We start from the raw sequence: 23705 nt of genomic DNA, 5'->3' as shown, positions 1-23705 counted from the left end.
GGGCCATTTGAACTCGGTGCAGAATTCAGACAAACCCCATTTTCGCTGGAGCAAGGGTCTTATCCTGCATTGTAGGAGTTAAGAATCTTTAAAGAAGTCACAAATGCTCTTGAAGGTCTGATGAGATCTGTAGAATTGTCACTTTTTATGGTACTGCAGGTGGTGGCTTTTGGTGGCCTGGTTTTAGTACAGCAGTCCAATAGCTGTTTCTGGAAACATTCCTCGGTCCCTCCCTGTTGAGAAGCTGTCAAGTTATTTAAATGGCCAGCCTTTTAAAAATTGAAAAAAAGCTGCCTACCTGTGTCTGTGAGAATTGAAAAAAATCTGTTCTAGGAGTTTCAATAGCTGTTTGTTGACGTAACCCCAAGTGCTATTATTACAGTGCACGACCATGTAAAAGGAGTTTCCTCAAAGTGGTCCGTGAGCTAAAAAATTGTGTCTGTGTATGTAGCCCCCTTTTAGTTTATGAATGGTTCAATTTAAAACAACCCAGAAGCAAGCTTTAGTCATAACAAGATAAATGGTCAGTTTGTTACAAAAACTACTGCTGAAAGTCACTTAGAATCACAGAATCTGAATCACAGGATTGTTACAGTACAGAAGGAGGCCATTCAGCCTGTTGTGTCTGTGCAGGCACCTTGTAGGAGCAGCTTACTTAATGCCACTCCCCTGGCTTCTTCCCATAGCCCTGCACATTCTCCCTTTTCAGATAACGGTGGAGTCATTTACGGCACAGAAGGAGACCATTTGGTCATTACTTAATTTTATAAGTTTCCTTTGCTTTTACAGTGTAGTTTTTGATTAGTTGTGCCTCTTTTTTTTTACAAAGGAGGCAATTTTTGTCAGTGTGTAGTGCTGCCAGAGGGCACCGGAGCGTCGCTCCAGCACCTTCTATTTAATGCAGACTTGTCCAATTCAATGCGGCCTGCCAAAGATGTTGGACATTCAAATGACTTATATTCGAAAAATACTGTAAAGTGATAAAGTTGTTCACTAAAATACAGATACAAAGATTAGAACCAGACAAAGATAAAAAAAAATACCTAAAGGTAAGATTTCAAATCAGTCTCTGTGAGATATCATTGCGGTCCTGTTGCTTGAATTCCTTCCTTACGAAGTGAAGGGGCTGAAATTTGAAGTTCAGTTTAGCAGCTGCAATGGCCTCTAATTGAAGAGTTGGAGTTTTCCTGTGAAGGTGGGCTAAGAAAGCAGAACAGACCCTGGGAGTGAGTGAAGGCTCATGTTTTCACTTTTTACGGTACTGCAGGTTGTGGCTCTTGATGGCCTGGTTTTAGTACAGCAGCCTGATAGCTGTTTCTGGAAACCTCCTTCAGTCTCTCCCTGTTGAGAAGCAATTTCTGTTTCAGGTTGTCTCTGTTATAATGTTCAAGATGGTTCACTCTTTAGGCAGCTTCCAGCCTTTTAATGTATGAAGCCCAAAGATGGCTGCTCCCAAACTGACAAATCATGCTTCCATATTAGGTATTGGCCATACAAACAGCCTTTCTCCACCCGGGGTTCTTTTTATAGCTTTTCATTCAGGTTTTTATCAGGTAATTGTCTTTGTTATGAAATAAGACCAGAAAGTGGAAGGATCTTATTTACACTTGTGGAACACACATCTTTAGTGATCCTTCAGAAGTAAAAGGGTTTTTCACATCTTTTAGAATTCAATGGATCCCTGGAGGAGTCTTTTGCGTTTAATAACTCTTCGTAGCCAGCTGTAGAGAGATGAGTCTGACAAGGTTTGAATAAACATCAGAAGATGCCATGTTGTCTGTTCATACTTCCATTTTGAAAAAGGCTTTTAAACTCAATGTAAAGGCTTGAGAACAGAAATGTGCCTTTAAAGCAGTTGTCCTTAAAATCTGTAATATCATAATTACACGTTCATGGCAATAGCATTTTTAATTCTTGGCTGCTTTCCACAACCTATCATTATCCCGGCAGGGTGAGGACGGGGTGGTGGGTGGGGGGGGGGGGGTTTGTAAATTCACAATCTGGTTAGCAGCTCAAAGAGGTTATTAAAGGATTACTGTCTTTGATGTGGGGTTATGTGGGCCCTATTTGTTTTGATAAGGGATTAAGTATTTGAGGGTATTTAAATGTATTGAATGGGCTTTCAAGAATGGAAGAGCTTCTTTATACAGTGAACTCTATAATAGATATTTAGAACTTTATTTCACTTCAGCATGGCTCCTGAGGTCTGCCTATGGTGGATACGGGGTGAGTTGGCATGGAGGGTGCAAAGGCAGAGTGGTGGGTGGGGATCATGAGTCAGCACTAAGTTGACATAGGGGCTGTAAGGGGCCATGAGAATACAGGGCATGGGTTGGCATGGAGGGTATGAGGGGCCATTGGGGGGGGTGGGGGCTTGGTTTGGCATGAGTTGGTATGTATGAACATGCACAGTGGATGAGGGTTGAGGGGGTGTGAAGGCTAGAGGGCCAAATGTTTAAGAAACAACTGGGACAAAGTCACAGGGAACCAAGCTTAAACAGTGCACCTCGGCACTCAACAGACCCTGTGGCCTCCTCCAATCTGCATCCAGGAGCAGCAGGGCCAATTCCATCCTGCAGCGCCCCCCCACAACCCCGATCACCCACCAGCCCCCCATCCCCGAAACAAAGATCCTGCCATTTGGGGCACCTTTTACTGAGGTGAGTGCGGCGAGCTGGAAAATTTCCCTTCCTCCAACCTGACTTGGGAATCCAGGCCATTAACTCTGTATGAACCTTTTCCTCATATGTTTTCTTTTACTTCCACATAGTGCTTACTGGGACTTCAGCAGAGCTAGGGGTAACCTGCTCAGTAAAGCAGCTGTGATGTCCATGGCGGACATCCTCTTGGCTTTAGTGCTTATGAGGGCCTCACCAAAGACAGCCCCACCTGCATCTGTGCAGGGCTTATCCTGGCAGGAATCAGCATACCAGCATTCACGGCTTTGTCAGACCAGGCAAGAGCAAGGTGCCTGCAAGCCATTGGTGTGGGCCAGCATGCACTCAGTGGCCTGTCACATATGACTCTCCATGAGGTTGGCCACTCTTTCAATGGAGGTGGCCATCAGCACAAATGCCTGAGGCATCACGGCACTTATACTAAAGATGGAATTCTACATTTTCTGTGCACAGGTGTGCACTGTCTCAGGAAACTGATTTCCTGTTTGTGTCCCATGAGTACACCTTTAGTGTCCAGCTGAGCAGAACTTGAAGTGTCCTGTGCCCTCCAATGGGGACTCTCCAGTGCTATCCATGTCTCTAGCACCTGCTCATGTGATGTGCTGCTCACCATGTTCCACCCTGTCTATCCGTGATGCTGGATGCACCAAAGTGTGTGTATCTATGCTGGTGGAGAACATGCAGAACATGCACATCCTCAGAGCGCTAGTCCTTGTCTGAAGACCCCAGGGGCTCATCCCTCAACTCTGGCTCTAGCAATGCATTTGTGGGAGATGAAAGACATGAGTTAGTGCTGAACCTGGGTGAAAGAGGGTCCTAAGTTAGCGAGTGCAGATCATAACATTTAATGTGTCGGTGACATAATTTCAACATGAGTGACAATTAAGTGCCAAGTGGCAGTGGGATATCTAATACCATTACCAGGTCTCAGGTCCATCCCCATCTCTCTATCAGCAATGGCTTGTACAAATACCACTCTGCCCATCTCCCAGTCTTCCTCCTTCATCCATGTCAGGGTCGCCATGACTGCAGCTCCACCCCTGGTTCTACTTTTCCCTGGATTTGTGGGCGCTCTTCCTACAATGAGGAAAGATGGAGAATTAGGAGTGTGAAGATTTAACTGATTGCTGAGGATGGAGGGTAGATGTTTGAGGAAGGGGTTCCTGTTAGGAATGAGAGTGAGTGGGCAATAGATTGTCTGTTGAGATGGAGATTTGACGAAGAGGCTGGAGAGAAAGGAATATATATGACATCAGTTGTGTCGGCCAAAGGACTGTTGTGCAGGAGACTGCTAAACAGTGACAATGATGAGTGCCAGCTGAGAATTGCAGGACACACCTTGCCAGATGAGGTAATTGAGCCTTTTCTAGCACAGGACCCAGGTCCTCAGCCTCACACCCCTGCTGCTTTAGCAACATGAAGCCATGCCTGCTTGCTGATGCCGGCTGGCGGTCTCCTGCCATCCTTAGGGAAGAGAACTTCTCTCTGTCCCTTCACTGGCTGAATTATGACTCCAGGGTAGAGTCAGTGAACTGGGGGGCAAACTGTCCACATCTGGCATCCATTCTACAGCTCTTTCCTCATTCCAGTATATTTTTCTCTCCAAGTGCTCCTGTCATTGTGAGCCAGGGTCCCTTTAAATAAAGATCCTTCATTGCTGCTTCAGGCACGTCATTCCACCCATCTTCCCTGATTGTTTGGGGAACCCAGAGGTGGACTGTTAATTGGTTTGCTCTGGGAAAGAACAACCGCAAGGTGTCCAAATCAGAGATTCCGCTTCTCCATCTGAAAATGGTCCACTGTTCCAGCAGGGACTAGGTAAATATTTAATTAATGTTAATAACATAGGTTTAAAAAAAAGTCTGTCTCAATTAATGTTTTATTATTTAGGCCGGGTAACAAGTATTGACAGGTTGTTTGTATACTATTTCTGAACCTTCTACATTTTCTGTAGACTTTAGTTCTAGTGAACTGATTCCAAAGCCCTATCAGTTCAGCTTGTGGTGTGCTGGTTATAGAATGCATTAGTAAAAATGCTATGATCTTTCAGAATGCATTACAGGAAATAATGGGTGCACACTGGTGAATTTTCACCAACTAAAATTAAGAAAGGAAAATCATAGACTGCATGCCAATGATTTCTTGTACAATATTCCCATAGAATCAGCTCTAATACTTCAAGGATGATGATTATAAATAAGTTAAGCAGTTTCATATGATTGAAATAAATATAATCTTCCATTTTATTTTCATACTTGATTCTATCTGCTGCAAGTGCTGTTATAGGTGATAGTTTAATACCTTAAGGTACATCACTATCACGGGCTGTGTGTCATCACTCCAGAAACCATGACTGGAATCATGAATATTCAATTAGTGGTTATGGAGACAGAAATTCATGGAACACTGATTATGTCAAAGGGCTAAGATGAATCTTATCTTATTTAGCCAACATTAAAAAGAAGAATGTATAATAGTTTTGAGAATTAATATTGAAGCAGCAGGGCATGGTATTCTGTACTGACAGTGAACCTCATCTACCTCCCCTCCCCAACAAGTATTTTCAAGTTATTTGTCAAAGATCTTGCAGGATAGAAAGATGTATTGATGTATTAAAGCAATGTAGTTATAAATTGTACCTTATTTATGTTTATTATTTATGTTTAAGTTGGATGTGACTGGTGGTGGAATATTCAAAGACAAATTAAGAATGATTTTGAAAAATACCCATACTCCTTATGATCTATTATTTTATTCCAGATACAATGTATGCATCATGGCATATGGGCAGACGGGCAGTGGCAAGACTTATACTATGTTCGGGCCACATTCTAAAGAAAACTTCATTCTTTCTCCTGAGCCACAGTTGGATGAAGGAATTGTCCCAAAAGCTGCAAGAGAGTTATATAAGTAAGGAAGTGCTTATATAGCCTATCAGTTTTCATCTAGCAATTTTGGTGCTAAAGACTGATAAATTATGTATTAAAAACTACACATTTTGAGGGGGGGGTGGGGGTGGGGGGGGGGGGGGGGGGCGGGGGCTGGTGAACTTAAATTACTTCAAAAGCTTCTTTCAATTTATAATGTTTTATATCAGCTTATTTACAATTTATCTAAAAATATGACTGAGGGTGATTTTCTTCTTTAGTCTAGCATAACCTGAATAACTAGGGGAGGGAAGGTCAGGCGCAGGCCTGATCCATTGAATCACTGCAATCTGACCTGATTTCCCAAATATTCTCCTGGAAGTATCATCAGGCAGATAATACTGCATGAGTGCATGAATGGCTATATTATAATAATATACAAATGACAGAATAACAGTATTCCTGTCACATTGCTGGCCACAAAGAACTCTGATGCATTCTTGGATATAACATTGCCATGTGCCAGAAGATGGGTTACATTTTAAAAGGCTCCCTTCACTAAGACGATCAATTATATTAGTTAAAGCTGTAAAATTTAAGTACAAGTGAAAACATTTCTGATTCTGCAGCTATTTCATTCAAATTTCCATCTGAGGCAAATAGCCCAGAGGCATCATAAATGGTCTGGACACACCCCCTAATCATTTAAATGTTTCTAACTCTTAGAAGGATTCAGAGATACACAGAGCAGGCACCGGTCTCACACAGTGAAAATCCACTGTCATAGTGGCAAAGAGAAAAAAAAAGTCCCATTGTGTCCATTCTTGTCTGTTCATTTCTATTATCAGCCAGGTGGTTATCAAGGACCAGTCAGATATGACTCCTCCACTTTCCAATCAGTGCTCAGTTGCTGGCCTCAATGCTTTGCTCCATAGTCAACTCAGTCTCAGCATTCCGCTTCTTGTCTCAGTGCTCTGCTTTCCATTCCTTTCATCTGCAATTTTTTTCTCAATAACTAAATTTAAGCTGGGGCTCTCCTGATTGGCTGCCATAACTTTGAAAGAAGATCCACAAAAGTGTAATTAACATTCTATGTTTAGGACTCTGTCCTTCTGAAGTACTTTTCTAATTTTTCCTACACACTTTCCCCCTTTTACTCTCTTTCCACTTAATTTTTATTTTTTCCTCCTACTACATTAGTTTAAACTCTCTCTTCCTCCTTCTTAAACCACAAGCACGGAAGAAATAGGAGCAGGAGTAGACTACATGGCCTATCCAGCCTGCTCCACCATTCAATACGATCATGGCTGATTTTGGGTTTCAACTCCACTTTCCTGCCCTCTCCCCATATCCCTTGATTCCCTGAGAGACCAAAGATCTGTCTATCCCAGTCTTAAGTGTATTCAATGATGGAGCATCCACAATCCTCTGAAGTAGAGAATTCCCAAGATTCACAGCCTTTGAATGAAGTAATTTTTCCTCATCTCAGTCCTAAATGATTGGCCCCTTATCCTGAGACTGTACCCTTGTGCTTTAGATTCCTCAACTGGTGGAAACAATCTCTCAGCACCTGCCCTATCAAGCCCCTTCAGAATCTCCTATGTTTTAATGAGATAGCCTCTCATTCTTCTAAACTCCAGAGAATATAAACCCAATTTACTTAGTCTCTCATTATAGGACAACCCCCTCAGCCCAGGGACCAATTTAGTGAACCTTTGCTGTACTGCCTCCAATACAAATATATGCTTTTTTAAATGTGGAAACCAAAACTGCAACAATACTCCAGATGTGATCTCACTAAAGCCATGTTCAATTGTAGCAGGATTTCTTTACTCCTGTATTCCAATCCCCTTGCAATAAAGGCCAACATACCATTTGCCTTCCTATTTGCTTGCTGTACCTGCATGCTAACTTTCTGTATTCCTTGTATGAGCATATCGAAGTCCCTTTGTTACCCTACTCGTCAAAAAACTCTAATAACTTTGTCAAACAGAATTTCCCTTTAGTAAAACCATGTTGTCTTGTTATAATCATACAATGCTTTTCTAAGTGCATTGTTAAGACTTCCTTAATAATAGATTCCATCATTTTCGCAATGAGTAATGTTAGGCTGACCGGCTTGTAGTTCGCTGTTTTCTCTTTCCCTCCTTTCTTGAAAAGTGGTGTAACATTTGCCAACTTCCAATCTGATGGGGCCATTCCCGAATCTAAGGAATTTTGGAAAATCATAGCTAGCGTTTCTACTATTTCTGCAGCTATCTCGTTTAGATCACTGGAGTGTAGGCCATCAAGACCTGGGGATTTTTTAGATTTTATTCCCTTAAGTTTCGCCAATATTTTTTCTCTGCTGATATTGATTTCCTTAACTTCCTCACTCTTTTTAGCCCCGATGTTACTGTCAATTTCTGGAATGAAATTTGTGTCTGCTACTGTGAAGGCAGACACAAAATATTTGTTCAATGCCTTTGGTATTTCCACATTCCCCATTGTCACGAAAGTATAATAATTCTCATAATATTATTGTGATTTATTGAAAAGATTAATAGTGGGGTTTGGATAGTTCCTGAGTGTGTGTGTGTGTTGGATTTAATTGAATTGGAGACAGTTGGTCTGGTCTTTTGACTCATCAAAAGAAGCTAGGTTTGAAATGCTAAATACGTAAACATGGTTGAAGCTTTAGAATGTGAGGTTAGGAGAATTTGCATTTTTAGATAAATCAGGGTAGTTCAAATTTCAAAGGGATTATAGGATGTTACACCTAGCCAGAGAAACTAGGCCAAGCAGTGTGTTTATTTTTCCCAAAGGTTACTGACAATATTAGCACCATGAATAGATTTATATTATGAGAAAAGTAAAGTTCCAAAGACATATGGGAACAATAGAATTTACATTAAAAGGGAAAAACTTGTATAAACTTGTACTTGATTGAAGCTATGTGTCAGGGAAGGCATTGTAAGATCTACCAGGTGTGAAAAGCCTCCAGTGTTTGTGCATTAAGCTGCTGTGTACAGAAACCAAAGTTAGGAAAAGCCACTTTGAATTCTATTTTGCAGGGTATTGTGTTGACTTGCCTGGATCTGTTTGAATCAATTTTTTTACCATTGTCTTAACCCGGGGGTGTAACTGGAAACTAGATTAATTAGGGGTTTTAGGAGTTATTATAGTAGTAATTTGTAGACCTGTGTATGTGTTTGAAACCTTTTCTTTTGTTAATAAATGTTTAATTTAGTTTTCTAAAAAAATTTCTGAATTACTACTTGAGTTACTACTCAATTCAGGGCACACACCTCCAATTAAATACAGATTGCTAAACTGCTGTTACCGCATGATCAAGTTTCCCTCATGGATTTGATTCGCCTGGCACACATCAACTGCCACATCATAACACCATGATAATTTCTCCTGACTCTGCTTCTAAGGCACCAACATTACATTTGCTACTCTTTTTCCTTTTTATATACTTATAAAGGCTTTTGCAATCTGTTTTTATATTTCTGGCTAGTTTACCTCATGTTCTATTTTTCCCTTCTTATCAACTTTTTGGTGGCCCTTTGCTGGTCTCTAAAACACTCCCAATCCTCAGGCACGCCACTATGGCCAGGACCTTTAGGGCAGGGGGCGGGGCCCGCTCGCCGACGTGTAAAATGATGCGGGATGACGTCAGGTGGAACTCCCGACGTCACCCCACGTCATTTCAATTTTCAGATCGGTGGAGACGCAGCCTAATCAGCTGTGCGCCTGCCGATCTGTGAATGGCTTGTTGAGGCCATTTAAAAACTAATTGAAATAATTAATGGACCTGCCCGTCCAACCTTAAGGTTGGCGGGCAGGCAGGGAGCCCTGGCGGGCTTCAGAAAAAGCATGAAACCTCATCCACGGGCGGGATGAGGTTTCATGAGGGATTTAAAAAATTTAATAAAGGCTTGATTAGAAGTGATGGACATGTCCCAGCTCATGTGACAGTGTCACATGAGGGGACATGCCAGGGAAATTTTATTTTTCCACCTGCACCGTTTTTAAATTTGGCGCCGATCTCCCTGAGGCAGCACTTAGCCTCAGGGAGATGAGTGCACTCTTTCGCGTGCATGTGTGAAAGAATGCACTCTCAGCTGAGGGATACCCCCCACCCGCCCGCACAGGGAGCGCATAGTGCTTCCTGGCGAACATCACGCTGAGCGGGCCTTAATTGGCCCGCCCAGGTAAAATGCCCAGGCAGCCCCAATCGGGGGTGCCGATTGGAGGCACGCCCACATGCATTCACTCCTGAACTTCCCCCCCAATGGAGGGAAAATTCTCCCTATGTTTTGTAAGATTGTAAACCTCTTCTTTCAATCTAATACTATTCTTGACTTCCTGAGTGAGCCACAGATGGGTCTTTCTTGCTGTGCTTTTGTTTTTCAATGGAATGTATTTTTGTTGGATATGTTAAATTGTTTCTTTAAATGTCTCCCACTGTTCATTTACCTTTTAGTCTATTTACCCAATTAACCTTAGCAAGTTCTCCCCTCATACCTATGTAATGGCTTTGTTTCTTTGTTTAAGATTCTTGTTTGTGATTGGACCATGTCACTTTCAAACTTAACATGGAATTCAATGGTATTATGATCACTATTTCCCAGACAAACAAAAATGTAATTGGTGGAATACAAAACCTGTAAATACCTCTAGAGGTCGAGTTATACTTGTGTAATAAAACAGCCTTGGTGAACAAGAGAAGTGAGATATAGTATAAAACTAAAGAAAGAGTGTCTACAAATGGAAAGAACAATGGAGATGTGGTGATCTAGGAGAGATATAAAGAACAGCAAAGGGATATGAAGAAAGTAGTAAGAGGTTCAAAAAGGGAATATAAGAACAAACTTGCAAGGACAAAACTGAAGAATTTTTCTAGTATATTCAGAGAAAGAGGATGGATATGACTGATACAGGATCCTGGAAAACAGACAGGTAATATTGTAATTGAAAATCAGGAAATGGCAGACTTGCTAAATACTTTCTTTACATCAGTCTTCACAACAGAGGATATAATAGCAGAGAACTGTTACCTTGGATTGGAAAATTGACATGTTACTCTGAAATTAAGAAAGGTGAGGGTGGAATGCCAAGAAATTACAGACCAGTTAGCCTAGCATTTGTTCTCAGAATATTATTAGAATCTATAATTAAGATAAGATGACTGAACACTGTGAAAACTTTCAGCGGATCAGAAAGAGCCAGCATAGACCTGTTTGTCATGCCTGAGGAACCAGATTGAATTTTTTGAAGAGGTGGCCAAAGTAATAAAGTGGAGAATGTCTATGAATGTTATGTATATGGACTTCCAAAAGGCATCCGATAAAGTCCCTCCTTAGATATTGTTAGCTAAAATTGAAGCCTATGCAATTGAGGGCAACCTATTGACATAGTTAAGAAATTGGTTGTGCAGCAATAAATAGAGAGTAGGGACAATATAGAGATATGACTCATGGTACCCCACAAGGATTTGTGTTGGGGCCTCAACTATTCACTGTATTTATAAATGACTTGGATGATGGAATTGAAAGTGCCAAATCCAAATTTGACAATGATGCAAAGGTAGACAGGATTGTAAACAGTGTAGACAAAAGCATAAAATTACAATGCAATATTAATAGATTAAATGATTGGGAAAAACTGTAGCAAATAGATTCCAATGTAGGCAAATGTGAGGTAATCCACTTTGAACCCAAAAACGACAGAACAGGGTACTTTTGAAGTGGTGACAGGCGTTGAAAAGTGAAGGTTCAAGGAGACTTGGGGATTCAGAAATATGAGCGGAATTTTCTGTACCGGCTGGCAGTGGGCGTGATAGGTGGCATGCGCGGATAATATGGCACAATCGATTTCACAATAGCGGGAAGGCAGGTCGCGATCGTCCGCTCAGCCCGCCGATGGCAGGCTGCGTTTCCTGCCAATGGTCATTGTGGAGCTCATTGTAATGCATCAGCATATCATTAAAAGGCTATCCCGCCAGGTTCTTGGACCCCATTGGATCGTCCGTCCACATCTGTGGGAAAGCCCCTCCTTAAAGGTGCTGAGGGCACATCGAGAGAATGAGAGAACTCTGTGATGCCTGCCCACTATATTCTGGCAGCAATGACAAGCACCGCCAAGGTGCAGACATCAGTAATGTTTCCAGGGAGTGTGCGCCCGGACCATCACTTTGGTCTGAAGGCTGCACAGAGCACAGGGAAGAGGCCCTGGACTGAGACACCTGCCTTTATCTTGTGCAGAAAGATTTCACATCTGAGTGACAAGAACACTGCTCATCAGAACAAGTAGCCGTAGGCAGGGAGGCATTCTTGGGAGTTTATTGACAATAGTGAACAGTATTTATAAGTGATTAACACCCGTTCCCAGGCTGTGCAGCTAATTCTCCTTAACTTTCCTAACCCTGCCTCTACGTCTTGGTGCTCCCTGGACATCCACAACAGAGGTGGAGGCAGCCTGCTGACTGCGACGCCCTATTTGTACTGACTTTGGTGGGCACCCTCTGGAGGGTCGAGACTTGGAGGGCCCCAGCCTTTCAGGGTCTGCTGTGTGGCAGTGGCACCCACCTCGGCCTGTGAAGCTGGAGCAGCTGAGGTCACAGGAAGAGGGGATTCAGATGGGCTGGACACTCCCAGAGTCACCTGGGTGGATGGCTCCAGGGTGTGCACCTGCTGATCTTCCTCCCTATGTATGCCAATGGGCCCCTGGCTGACACCTTGAGGGGAAGGGGTAGCTGGAGTGAGATCAAGCTGCTCCGCACCCATCTCGTGTACAACTGTGGCGTCAGCGACGGAGTTCAGCCCACGCAGCAATGCAGGAGTGACATCCTGGCCCAAGATTTCCATGGCGACTGCCATCCTCCCAATGTTGACCTCGGTGCGTTGACTTGCGAACGCTATTACCTCAGCCTGAGGCGGACGGACTCCTCCATTGTGTCTTGCAATCTGAGAATTGCAGTGGACACCCCTTCCTGATGTTCCCGAGCCTGTCTTTGCAGCTGTAGCAACGGTGACATGACCGAGTCCAGAGGCTCGTCATCTGTCTCGGACTCAGCAAAGTTCTGGCCTCCAGCAGTCCTCGGAATGCTGGGAACCTGGGAAATCCCTGCCGCCGCCGCCTGCTGTGGATCACACAGTGTGATGTGCTCATTAGATTGTGATCCCGAGGCTACTGTAAAGCTAGGTCCCACAGAGGTGTGTGTCTCTGTGCTGGTGCAGTGTGTGGGTGAACACTGTGACGAAACTTCAAGGAGTGTGCCTTCAGATTCCCCTTCGGAAGTTTCTTTGGGGCTTGATTGGAGGCCCTAGGTCATGGACTCTGTCGGCTGTTTGGCGGATGTGCCTTCAAAAGCAAGGGGAGATAATTAGTGCATGGCAGTGGCCTGTGAAACAGGACACATCACTCTGATTAGTTGTCTGATGGATGTTGCACTGCTGGATCTTCACTTGATAGAGCAGCGCTGACCTCACTGTCAGCACAGGACTGGTCCAGATTCTTGTGGCCAGCTGGATGGCTCTGTTTTCAAAGTCCGTGAGGACCTTGATTTTGGGCATTCTGCTGCTGGCCTGTGACATCTTTCTCTTATTGTATGCCAGCTTGTCCTGCATGGATAGAGATGGAGAAAATATAAGCAGGATGCCTGCCGGGTGGCTGTGGACTTTTTCGCTTTGCTGGCTATGTCTCCCGGGCAGCAGTGGTGAGCTGGTAGTGATGAGTGGTGTGCTGGCGGCTGCCTTTTAAACATAGCGGCCGGCGTGATGCAATGGCCGGGTAATGGCAGGAGGGCGAATGACAGCCCATCCGTCATGGAAATAGTGTGTTTGCCAGGAATGCATAAATAATGAGGTGTGTTTGGGACGATATGGCATGAAAACCCACCATTGTGGCCAGCAGGTAAAACGTCGTTTTACCCTCCCACTACTACACTTAGTGAAAATCTGGGAAAATTCCACCCGTAGGTCAAATTAATGTCATGAGTAGATACAGAACATAATCAAAACGGCTAATGGAAAGCTGGCCGTTATATCTGGAGGACTGGAATAAAAGCGGGTATGCTGTAGCTATACAAACCCCTGGCCAGACCACACCTGGAATACAGTAAGCAGTCTGGGAAACACACCTTAGGAAGGATATATTGAGCTTGGAGTCAGTGCAGTATAGGTTTATCAGAATGATACTGGACTCCAAGAGTTAAATTACAAGGAGAGATTACACAGGCTAGGGTTGTAGGGTGATTTGATTCAAGTTTTCAAGATATTAAAGACAGAGTTAATAGAGAGAAACTGTTTCCATTGTAATAAAAATATTTTATTTATTCTTTCATGGGAAGTGAGTGTCGCTGGGCATCATTTGTTGCTCATGCCTAATTGCCCTGGAGAAGGTGGTGGTGAGACACCTTCTTGAACTTCTAAGGTCCATCTGGTGTAGATACACCTCCAGTGCTGTTAGGAAATGTATTCCAGGATTTTGACCCAGTGACAGTAAAGGAAAGGCGATATCGTTCCAAATCAGGATGGTGCGTGACTTGGAGGGGAACTTTCAGGCAGTGGTGTTCCCATGGGTCTGCTCCCCTGTCTGCCTAGGTGGTAAAGGTGTGGGCTTGGAAGGTGCTGTCGAAGGAACCTTGATGAATCAATACAATGCATCTTGTAAATGGTACACACTGCTGGACATGACAGAAATACTGAGCAGGTCAGGCAGCATCTGTGGGAAGAGAAACTGAGTTAACATTTCAGGTTGATGACCTTTCATCAGAGCTAGGAAAGATAGAAAAGTAATAGGTTTTAAGGAAGTGAAACTGGGCAGAGGGCGGAAAAAGAATGTGATAGGGTGGAAGACAGGAGCAAATAAATGATAAAGAGTTGTTGCAGGACAAAATCTGGTGGTAATCGGAGAAGTAAGGAAATAAAAGATGTGTCTAGAGGAGCTGTGAATGGCAGAATAATGTGCAGCTGCCACCCAAAAGCAAGAACAAGAGAAAAAAGAGACTAAAACCGAGACCTGCAAAAAACAAGGAAACAAAATAAGGTCAGAGGTTACAGTCTGAAATTGTTGAATTCAATGTTGAGTCCAGAAGGCTGTAGAGTGACTAATCAAAGATGAGGTGCTGTTCATCCAGTTTACGATGAACTTCATATGAACACCGCAGGAGGCTGAGACAGGGGGTCAGCATGAGATGGGGAATTCAAATGACAGGAATCAAAAGGGTCATGCTTGCAGACTGGAGGTGTTTCCCAAAGCAGTCCCAATCTGTGTTGTGTCTCCTTAGTGTAGAGGAGACCACATCATGGGCATCAAACACAGTATACTAAATTGAAAGAAGTACACACAAATTGCTGCTTCACTTGGAAAGAGTGTTTGAGGCCTTACTTTGATGATAAGGAGAGAGGAAGTAAAAGAGCAGGTTTTGCAACTCCTGCACTTGCATGGAAAGGTGTCTTGGGAAGCAGGTGTTTGGAGTGATTGAGGAGTGGACTAGGGTGTCACAGAGGGAACAGTCCCTTTGGAATGCTGAAACGAAGGGGGGAAGAGATATATGGTGATGACATCATGCTGGAAGTGGCGGAATGGTGGTCAATGATCTCTTGAATAAAGAGGCTGCCGTGATGGAAGGTGAGGACAAGGGAAACCCTATCATGGTTCTGGGAGGTAAGGGAAGGGGTGAGAGCAGAGGTGCGGGAAGTGGGCCAGACTGTCAACCATCGTGGCCGGGGGGGATTCCTTGGTTGAGGGCAAAGGAAGACATATCAGAAGCATTGATGTGGATGTACGCATCATACAAACAAATGCGATGGAGAAACTAGGAAAATGGAATGGAGCCCTTATAGGAAGCTGGGTATGAGGAAATGCAGTGAGATAGCTGTGGGAGTCAGTGACTTACAATGAATATTCATAGATAGCCTACCCCAAAAATGGAGAAAGTGAAGTCGAGATGGGGAAGGGATGAGTTGGAAATGGACCATGTGATGGTGAGAGAAGAATGGAAATTGGTATTGGGAACCAAACAATTCTGCATCCTCCAATTCCCACTGATCCTAGTTGTTTTTTCTCTTTATACTTTTATTGAAAATGGACCTTAACAGCCAAATCAGGGTACCACTTAAAGAGACAGGGGCTAGGATTTTATGCTTTGAACTTACAAGAAATTAATGAAAAGAAAATTACAGCTGATGAGTGCAAAATCAGAATACCATGTCCAAAATCTTTATTGTAGAGAAGAGGAACATGCACAGCATTAGAAAATAAAATGCCTGACCTCATCAGAATTCCCAAAATCAGGCAATTAGCTATTGTTATGGGATTCTTATACCAGTAGTAGCACAGCTGGTGTCCCAGCAGCTTGCACTTCTGTACGCATTTCAGCTGCTTTGTTGGAAAATTATTTTCAGGGTGTAAAATTCTTCTTTCTTCACTGAACCAGGCCTGGAATAGTGCTGTGGATTCATTTATGTAATTTTGAAGTATTATGTGCAGGCAGACCCACTTTCATTTGCCCCCACTCCTAGAGGGAACCCCAGGGTATCACAGACCAGGTTGCACTCCAAATTCCAATTCTGCTAACTTCCACTTACTCCAAATCTGCTGGAAGTGCTATGAACTTTCAGGTTCCATCTCTATTGTATAAATCAGGTTTCCCCGATGTGAACACAGCAGAAATTGCCCTAGAACAGGCATTAAATGTTTTCATGTCCAGGCAAAATTTATTGCTTTACAGATTTTGCTGTAAAAAGAATAGAGAATAAAATGTAATTTATGAATTATTCAATATACTTAATGCATGTTTACTTTGGTGACTTTAAGACATAGGAAGAATTTTGTTAATGAAAGGCTTTTGCTATCTTTACAGACTGATGTCAAATAAACCATTTGAAACACATTCTGTCAAAGTGTCTATAGTGGAAGTGTACAATAATGAATTAATTGACCTGCTGGCAAAAGACGACGATGGAACTGTGTTAGGTATAAAACGAGATGTTGTGACTACCATTACTGGTGCCAGCGATGTTCCTTCGTTAACTTACGAGTAAGTAAATTTATTTCAGATTATTGTTTTTTATTTTTACTTTTTTTTGGTGTAAAGAATTGATAATGAACAACTGATCAGGACAATACATTGTACCATATAATGGATGGAAACTGCTGTGATATCAAAGAAGGAGACATTTTATCTGAAGTGATCCAGTAATGCAGCTAAGATTGTATCCTCTATTTGTAGGCCTGGATTTTTGCCATGACAGAGAGCCTCTCCGTCGTTTCAAAAATCCTGGAAGCGGCTGAAAATTCTAAGTTCCGCCCCCGAATCCGGCATTTTCCATCTTCTGGCGGGGGTGGGGGGGAGGGGGAGGGGGAGAGAAACTGGAGTCAAGCCAGGATTCTGGCAAGTGCGATTCATGGAAGCAGCTGGCCATTTAAATCACCAGATTCCTCCACTGAAGTGGGATTTTGGAAGGACAGGAGTGTGAAATCCGGAGTGTGCAGATTAGAACAGGTAAGATGAGGTCTGAACTTGGTGGATTCTTATGCATAGCCAGGGTACCCCTTTGGAGAGGTAAGGCACCCCTTTGGATTGGGTCCCGGGACATCTTTGGGATAGGTAAGGCACTCTTTGGGACTGTGCACTTCCTACGCACAAACTCATTGGAACTGTCAAGCTGTAAAAGAGCTGTCCAGCTGTCTAAGAACTGTCCAGCTGTCAAGGAATCACAGAATCTTTATAGTGCAGAAGGAGGCCATTCAATCCATGGAGTCTGCATTGGCCCTCTGAGGGAGAATTTTACCTAGTCCCACTCCCCTGCCATCCCTGTAACCCCGTGTACATTCTTCCTTTTCAGATAGCCATCCAATTTCCTTTTGAATACCTCGATTGAACCTGCCTCCACCACCCTCTCAGGACCTTCATTCCAGGCTCCAACCACCCTCTGGCTGAAAAAAATTTTCCTCACATCACTTTTACTCTTTTTGCCAATTATTTTGAATCTTTGCCCTCTATTTCTTGACGCTCCCTTGAGTGGGAACAGTTTCTCACTATTTACCCTCTCCATACCCCTCAGAATCTTGAATGCTTCTATCAAGTCTCCCGTCAGCCTTCTTTTCCCCAAGGAAAACAGTCCCAACCTCTCCAAATATCCTTATAGCTACAGTTCTTCATCCCTGGAATCATTCTTGTGAATCTCCTCTGTACTCTGCCTTCACATCCCTCCTCCAGTATGGCACCCAGAACTGGATGCAGTACTTCAGATGAGGCCTAACTAATGTCTTATACAAGTTCAGCATGATCTCCTTGCTCTTGTACTCAATGCCTCTGTTAATAAAACCTAGGATACCATATGCTTTATTGACTGCTTTCTCAACATGCCCTGCCATCTTCAATGACTTATGAACATATACACCAAAGACCCTCTGTTCCTGCACCTCCTTTAGAGTTTCTCCCTTTATTTTATACTGTCTCTCTATGTTCTTTCTGTGAAAATGAATCACCTCACACTTCTCTGCATTGAACTTTATCTGCCATTTGTTTGCCCAATTCACCAACATGTCTATGTCATTTTGCAGTTCAAGACTATCCTCGTCACAGTTGACAACATTTCCAATCTTCGTATCATCTGCAAATTTTGAAATCATGCCCTGAACAACACAGTCTAGGCCATTAATATAATCAGGGAGAGCAAGGGTCCCAATGCTGACCCCTGGCGAACTCTACTACAAACATTCCTCCAATCTGAAAAACATCCTTTAACCATTACTCTTTGTTTCCTGTCACTCAGCCAATTTCTTATCCAAGTGCCTACTCTCCCTTTTATTCCATGAGCTAGAATTTTGCTCACAAGTCTGTTGTGTAGCACTGCATCAAATACCTTTTGAAAATCCAGATACACCACATCAACAGCATTGCCCTTATCAACCTTCTCTATTACCTCCTCAAAAAACTCCAGCAAATCAGTTAAACATGATTTTCCCTTAATGAATCCATGCTGGCTTTCCTTAATCATCCTGCACTTGTCTAAGTGACTATTGATTTTGTCCCAAACTCTAGTTTCCAGAAGTTTCCCTACTGCTGAGATCAAACTAACTGGTCAGTAGTTGCTGGCTTTATTCTTGCACCCCTTTTTGAACAAGGATGTAACATTCACAATTCTCCAGTGCTCTGGCACCACCCCTGTATCTAAGGAAGACTGGAAGATAATCACTACTGCCTCTGCAATTTCCACTCTCACTTCCCTCTACTCTTGGATGCATCCCATCAGGTCCTGGTACTTCATCAATTTTAAGTAAAGATAGCCTTTCTAAAACCTCCTCCTTCTCAATTGTAAATTATTCTAGTGTACCAGTTACCTTCTCTCTCACCTCAACCTTGGTAGCATCTTCTTCCTTTGTAAAGACAGATGCAAAGCACTCGTTTAATACCTCTGCTATTTCTCCTGTCTCCATGTGCAAGTCCCCTATTTTATCCCTAATCGACCCTACTCTTTCTTTTACCACCCTTTTATTATTTATATGCTTATAGAAGACATTGGGATTTCATTTTATATTAGCTGCCAGTCTCTTTTCATGCTCTCTCCTTGCTTTTCTTATTAATATTTTCATGTCCCCTCAGGTCCTTCTATATTCAGCCTGATTCTCTATTGTATTTTCTGCCTGACATCTGTCATATGCGTACTTCCTCCTTTTCATCTTTACCTCTGTCTCTCTCCCACCATCCAGGGTGCTCTGGATTTATTTGTCCTACCTTTCCCCTTCAGGAGAATATACCTTGTCATTGCCTACAATACTTATTCTTTGAAGGTAGCCCATTGTTCAGCCACTGTCCTTTCTGCCAACATTTGATTGCAACTCATACGATTCAGATGCATTCTCATCCCTTTGAAGTTGGCTTTCCCCCAATTAATTATCATGTTCTGGATTGTTCCTTGCCCTTTTCCAAAGCCAACCTAAACTTTATGGTACAATGGTCACTGTCCCTTAAATGCTCGTCTACTGATATTTGATCCACTTGGGCCAACTCATTCCCCAAAACCAGGTCCAACAGTGCCTTCCCTCTCTTTGGACCAGAGACATATTGCTGCAGAAAATTATCTTGAACTCTCGCCCCCATGTCCCTTTGCACTATTCCTGTCCCAGTCTATATTTGGATAATTGAAGTCCCCCATTATAATTACTCTATAACTCTTGCACTTCACAGTAATTTCTTTGCAGATTTATTTCTCTATACCTGATCCACTGGTTGGCAATCTATGTACTACACCAATCAATGTTATTACACCATTTTCATTCCTTACCTCTATCCAGAGTGATTCTGTCCTTGACTCCTCTGGAACATCCTCTCTCTCCAGCATCGTAATACCATTTTTAATCAATTCTGCCACTCTTCCTCCCCTCCCCTCCAACTTTTCTTCCTTTCCTGTCTCTCCAAAACACTTTGTACCCAGGAATATTTAATGCCTAGTCCTGCCCTTCTTTGAGCCAGGGCTCTGCTGTAGCAATAATTTCATAATTCTATTTGTCAGCCAGTGCCTGCACTTCACCAACCTTATTCACCATACTCCATGCATTCACATACATGCATGTTAGCCATGATTTAGGCTTTTTTACTTTCCCCCTCTGATGGCATCTAACGAACTGCTATTGCCTACTCTAATTCTCCAGTCACGTGTTGAACTGCTCAATCTTCCTAATCTTATGCTCATTAGCATGTGGCTCTGGGAGTAATCCTGAGATTACTGCTCTTGAGGTCCTGCTTTTTAATTCCCTTCCTAACTCCCTAAAATCTATTTTCAGGACCTCTTCTCTTTTTCTACCTAAGTCATTGGTCCCAATGTGGACCTTTGGCTGTTCACCTTCCCCCAGAAGAATGTTCTGCAGCTGCTCTGTGACATCCTTGACCCTGGCACCAGGGAGGCAACATATCACCCTGGAGTCACGTCTTTGGCTCCAGAAATGCCTGCCTGCTCCCCTAACTATGGAATCCCCTACCACTATAGCACTTCCACTCTTCCTCCTCCTCTTCTGTGCAGCTGAGCCACCTGTAGTGCCACAAACCTGACTCTTGCTACAGTCCTCTGAGGAGGCATCTCGCTCAACAGGATCCAAAATGGAAAAACGTTTAGAGAGTGAGATAGTCTCAGGCGATTCTTGCACTACCTTAGATACTCTGGTGGTCACCTATTCCTTCTCTGTCTGTATACTTCTTAGCTACGTGTGACCATCTCTTTAAACGTGCTATCCACGTAATCTCCAGCCTTACGGATGCACCATAGTGACTCCAGCCGCCGCTCGAGTTCCACAACCTGGAGCTCAACTTTCTGCAGCTGGTGACACTTCCTGCAGATGTAGTTATCGAGGGCACCTTGTACCTGTATGACTTCCCACATCCCGCAGGATGTGCATTCCACATGCTGAGCTGCACTGGCATATCTCAAAATTTATATAAGGTGTTTACTACAGTATGGTATAATATAATAACTCACCAATCATCTCCTCTGTGCCGAGTCCGGAAAGGCCTATACTTACCAACCACTCAGATAACAGGACTCCTGTGATGCCACTTATAGATTTTGTCTGTAAACTCCCAGCTCTCTCTCTCCATTGCTTTATGGGCTCTCTCTCTCTAAACTCCTGCTGCTTTATGGATTCTCTTATATTGTTTAATTAGATTAATTTAGTTACTTTCTTAATTAACTTATAATAATTCCTATGTATATCACATCTCTTTCCTCCATGCACCAAATTCCCATGTGAACCTTTTTATTTATTCATTCATGGGATGTGGGCATCGCTGGCTAGGCCAGGATTTATTGCTTATCATTAATTGTCCTTGAGAAGATGGTGGTGAGCTTCCTTCTTGAACCACTGCAGTACATGTGGTGTAGGTACACCCACAGTGCTGTTAGAGAGGGAGTTCCAGGATTTTGACCCAGCAACAATGAAGGAATGGCGATATATTTCCAAGTCAAGATGGTGAGTGGCTGAGCTAACTAATCTAATTCGTTATTCACTCGGTCTCCGTCTCACTCCGGCATAGTCAACTGTCTCCTCGCATGCCCCTTATTGAACTGTTAAGGAGCTGTCCAGCTGTCAAAGAGCTGTCCCAGAACTGTCCAGCTGTCAAAGAAATGTTAAGGAGCTGTCCACCTGTCAAATCTGTCAAAGCTATCCAGGAAGTGTCAAATCTGTCAAAGCTATCGAGTAAGTGTTAAAGTTGTCAAGGAACTGCATAGGGCCGTGCAGGCCATGGGGTGGGTGGGGGGCATGGGTTGACATAGGTTGGCATGGATGGGGCATAGGCAGTGCATGGGGGGTGTGAGGACTGGAGGGATGATTTTGTTTTATCATTCTTTTTTATTTATTTCAACACACTGCTGGAGCACAGAGAGAGGCCTTGTGTCCAGCCGACCTCCACACCCGACAACCTGTGGATTTGTTCTGAGGTTGCCCACCCAACTCGTTTTATAACCTATTCCCGCCCAGACCAAAATTCCGACCTCCAGGCGGACATTTTAAAATGTTGATTTCACTGAGTCAGGAAATCTCCCGTCTCAGCGAACATGACCCAGGGACAAAAATCTGGCCTTAAATTGTATTTAAATGGTAAACTTTCTGACTGAAAGTAAAGAGCACTCTCAACGGAGCCAAGCTGATATTTGTCTGGGAAACTGCTCAATTGTTTACAAGATTCTATTCACTAACCGTAACAAGCCTATATGATGTGAAACATTTTTTTTGACATTCTGAATGACATGACTTAGTTTAAAATACAATTTTGTCATCAATGGCATCATGAAATATTTCACCCTGTTTCGCAAGCGATCCCTGTTATGATCCAAACTTGCTTCAGAGTCCTTTATGCTCTTGTCAAATACAAATATTCACTTTCATAGATAAGCCCCTGCTCTCTATGAACTAAAACATGATCGATCTTATGCACAAAATATTCTGGGATGAACAATGAACTTTTTTTTTTACATTTATTGTATGCATTGGAGTTTCACCATTCACTTCTGATTGATGGCAAATGCCATATACTTCGGCTGAAAGATATAAATCAAATTTATATGAAAGTATTATTAAAAGAGGCAACATTAAAATAGCACATTTTAGTTAGAATGTAATACTCCATGTAACACAGAAATCCACAGCACCCAAATATTTAATCTGTTGGTCCCATATTATTAGGCATAAAAACATAAGATCATAAGAAAGAGGAGCAGGAGTAGGCCATTTGGCCCCTTGAACCTTCTCTGCCATCAATGGCGGGCCGCATTTCCCACTGCTGCACGTTGGGAACCTAATTTCAATACTTTACCATCTCATTATAAGCCCTGCTCGCCGGAATCACCCCCCCACACTGGCCTTAACTTCAATTTCTTGCCCCCCATAACCCTTGACTCACTTGTCAAAAATCTGTCTAACTCAACCTTGCTGGTGCAGACATGATGGGCCAAATGGTCTCCTGCGCCGTTATGATTCTGTAATTCTGTGAATATATTCAATGACCCAGCCCTACTGCTCTCTGGGGAAGAGAATTCTAAATACGAACTACTGTCTGAGAGATGAAGGGCAGAATCATCTCAGATTCACACAAAGTGCGGTAGCGGGCGGGAAAAAAGTTGCTTTATCCGCTGGCCGCAATGGCGGGTTTTTGCACAGTATCATTCTATTCCTGCCTCATTAATTATGCAGCCAGAGGAAACATACCATTTCGCTGGTGGGTGGCCTCTGATTTGCTCACCACGGCGTTACCTTGCTGCTTCTTCACACAAGGCGCCATATTTAAACTGTGGCCTCAGGCATACTTCTCAATACTTGCAGCCCAAGACTGCTCCAGTGAAGACATGGTCCCAAAAGCTAAGAAGAGTGCAGCCCTCCGATTCAGTGACGCATCCCTGGGACGCCTTCTGGATGCCGTGGAGGCCCGCCACGATGTCCTCCACCCCCACTCTGACCGCAGGAGGCCCATCAATCTCACCACTCTGGCTTGGGATGCAGTGGCATAGGTGGTCAGTGCCAATGCTGCACACAAGAGGTCAGCCTGCAGCGCAGAAAACGGATGAATGATCTCATCCGTGCTGCCAGGGTAAGACAACCATTTTATCACTCTAAACTTACACACTTACAAGCCCATCACACATTCACTGGCATCTCACTCACTGCCAGC

The 23705-nt window shown here is 43.2% G+C and overlaps 1 protein-coding gene across 1 annotated transcript in view; it reads left to right on the top strand.

Annotated features, from left to right (window-relative positions):
- The window catches only part of LOC144690054 (kinesin-like protein KIF25), a 133351-nt gene that overhangs the window by 30438 nt on the left and 79208 nt on the right, over positions 1 to 23705 (top strand). Inside the window, exons 4-5 of the mRNA XM_078557562.1 lie at positions 5439 to 5588; positions 16401 to 16577. Coding sequence (XP_078413688.1) covers positions 5439 to 5588; positions 16401 to 16577 — 327 coding nt within the window. The remainder of the gene's footprint in view (positions 1 to 5438; positions 5589 to 16400; positions 16578 to 23705) is intronic.

The sequence above is a fragment of the Cetorhinus maximus genome, chromosome 14, assembly GCF_964194155.1.
Source record: "Cetorhinus maximus chromosome 14, sCetMax3.hap1.1, whole genome shotgun sequence".
NCBI classification, from domain to species: Eukaryota; Metazoa; Chordata; class Chondrichthyes; order Lamniformes; family Cetorhinidae; genus Cetorhinus; species Cetorhinus maximus.
The sequence above is the reverse complement of the archived record's forward strand: the minus strand, read 5'-3'. Positions and strand labels throughout refer to the sequence as shown.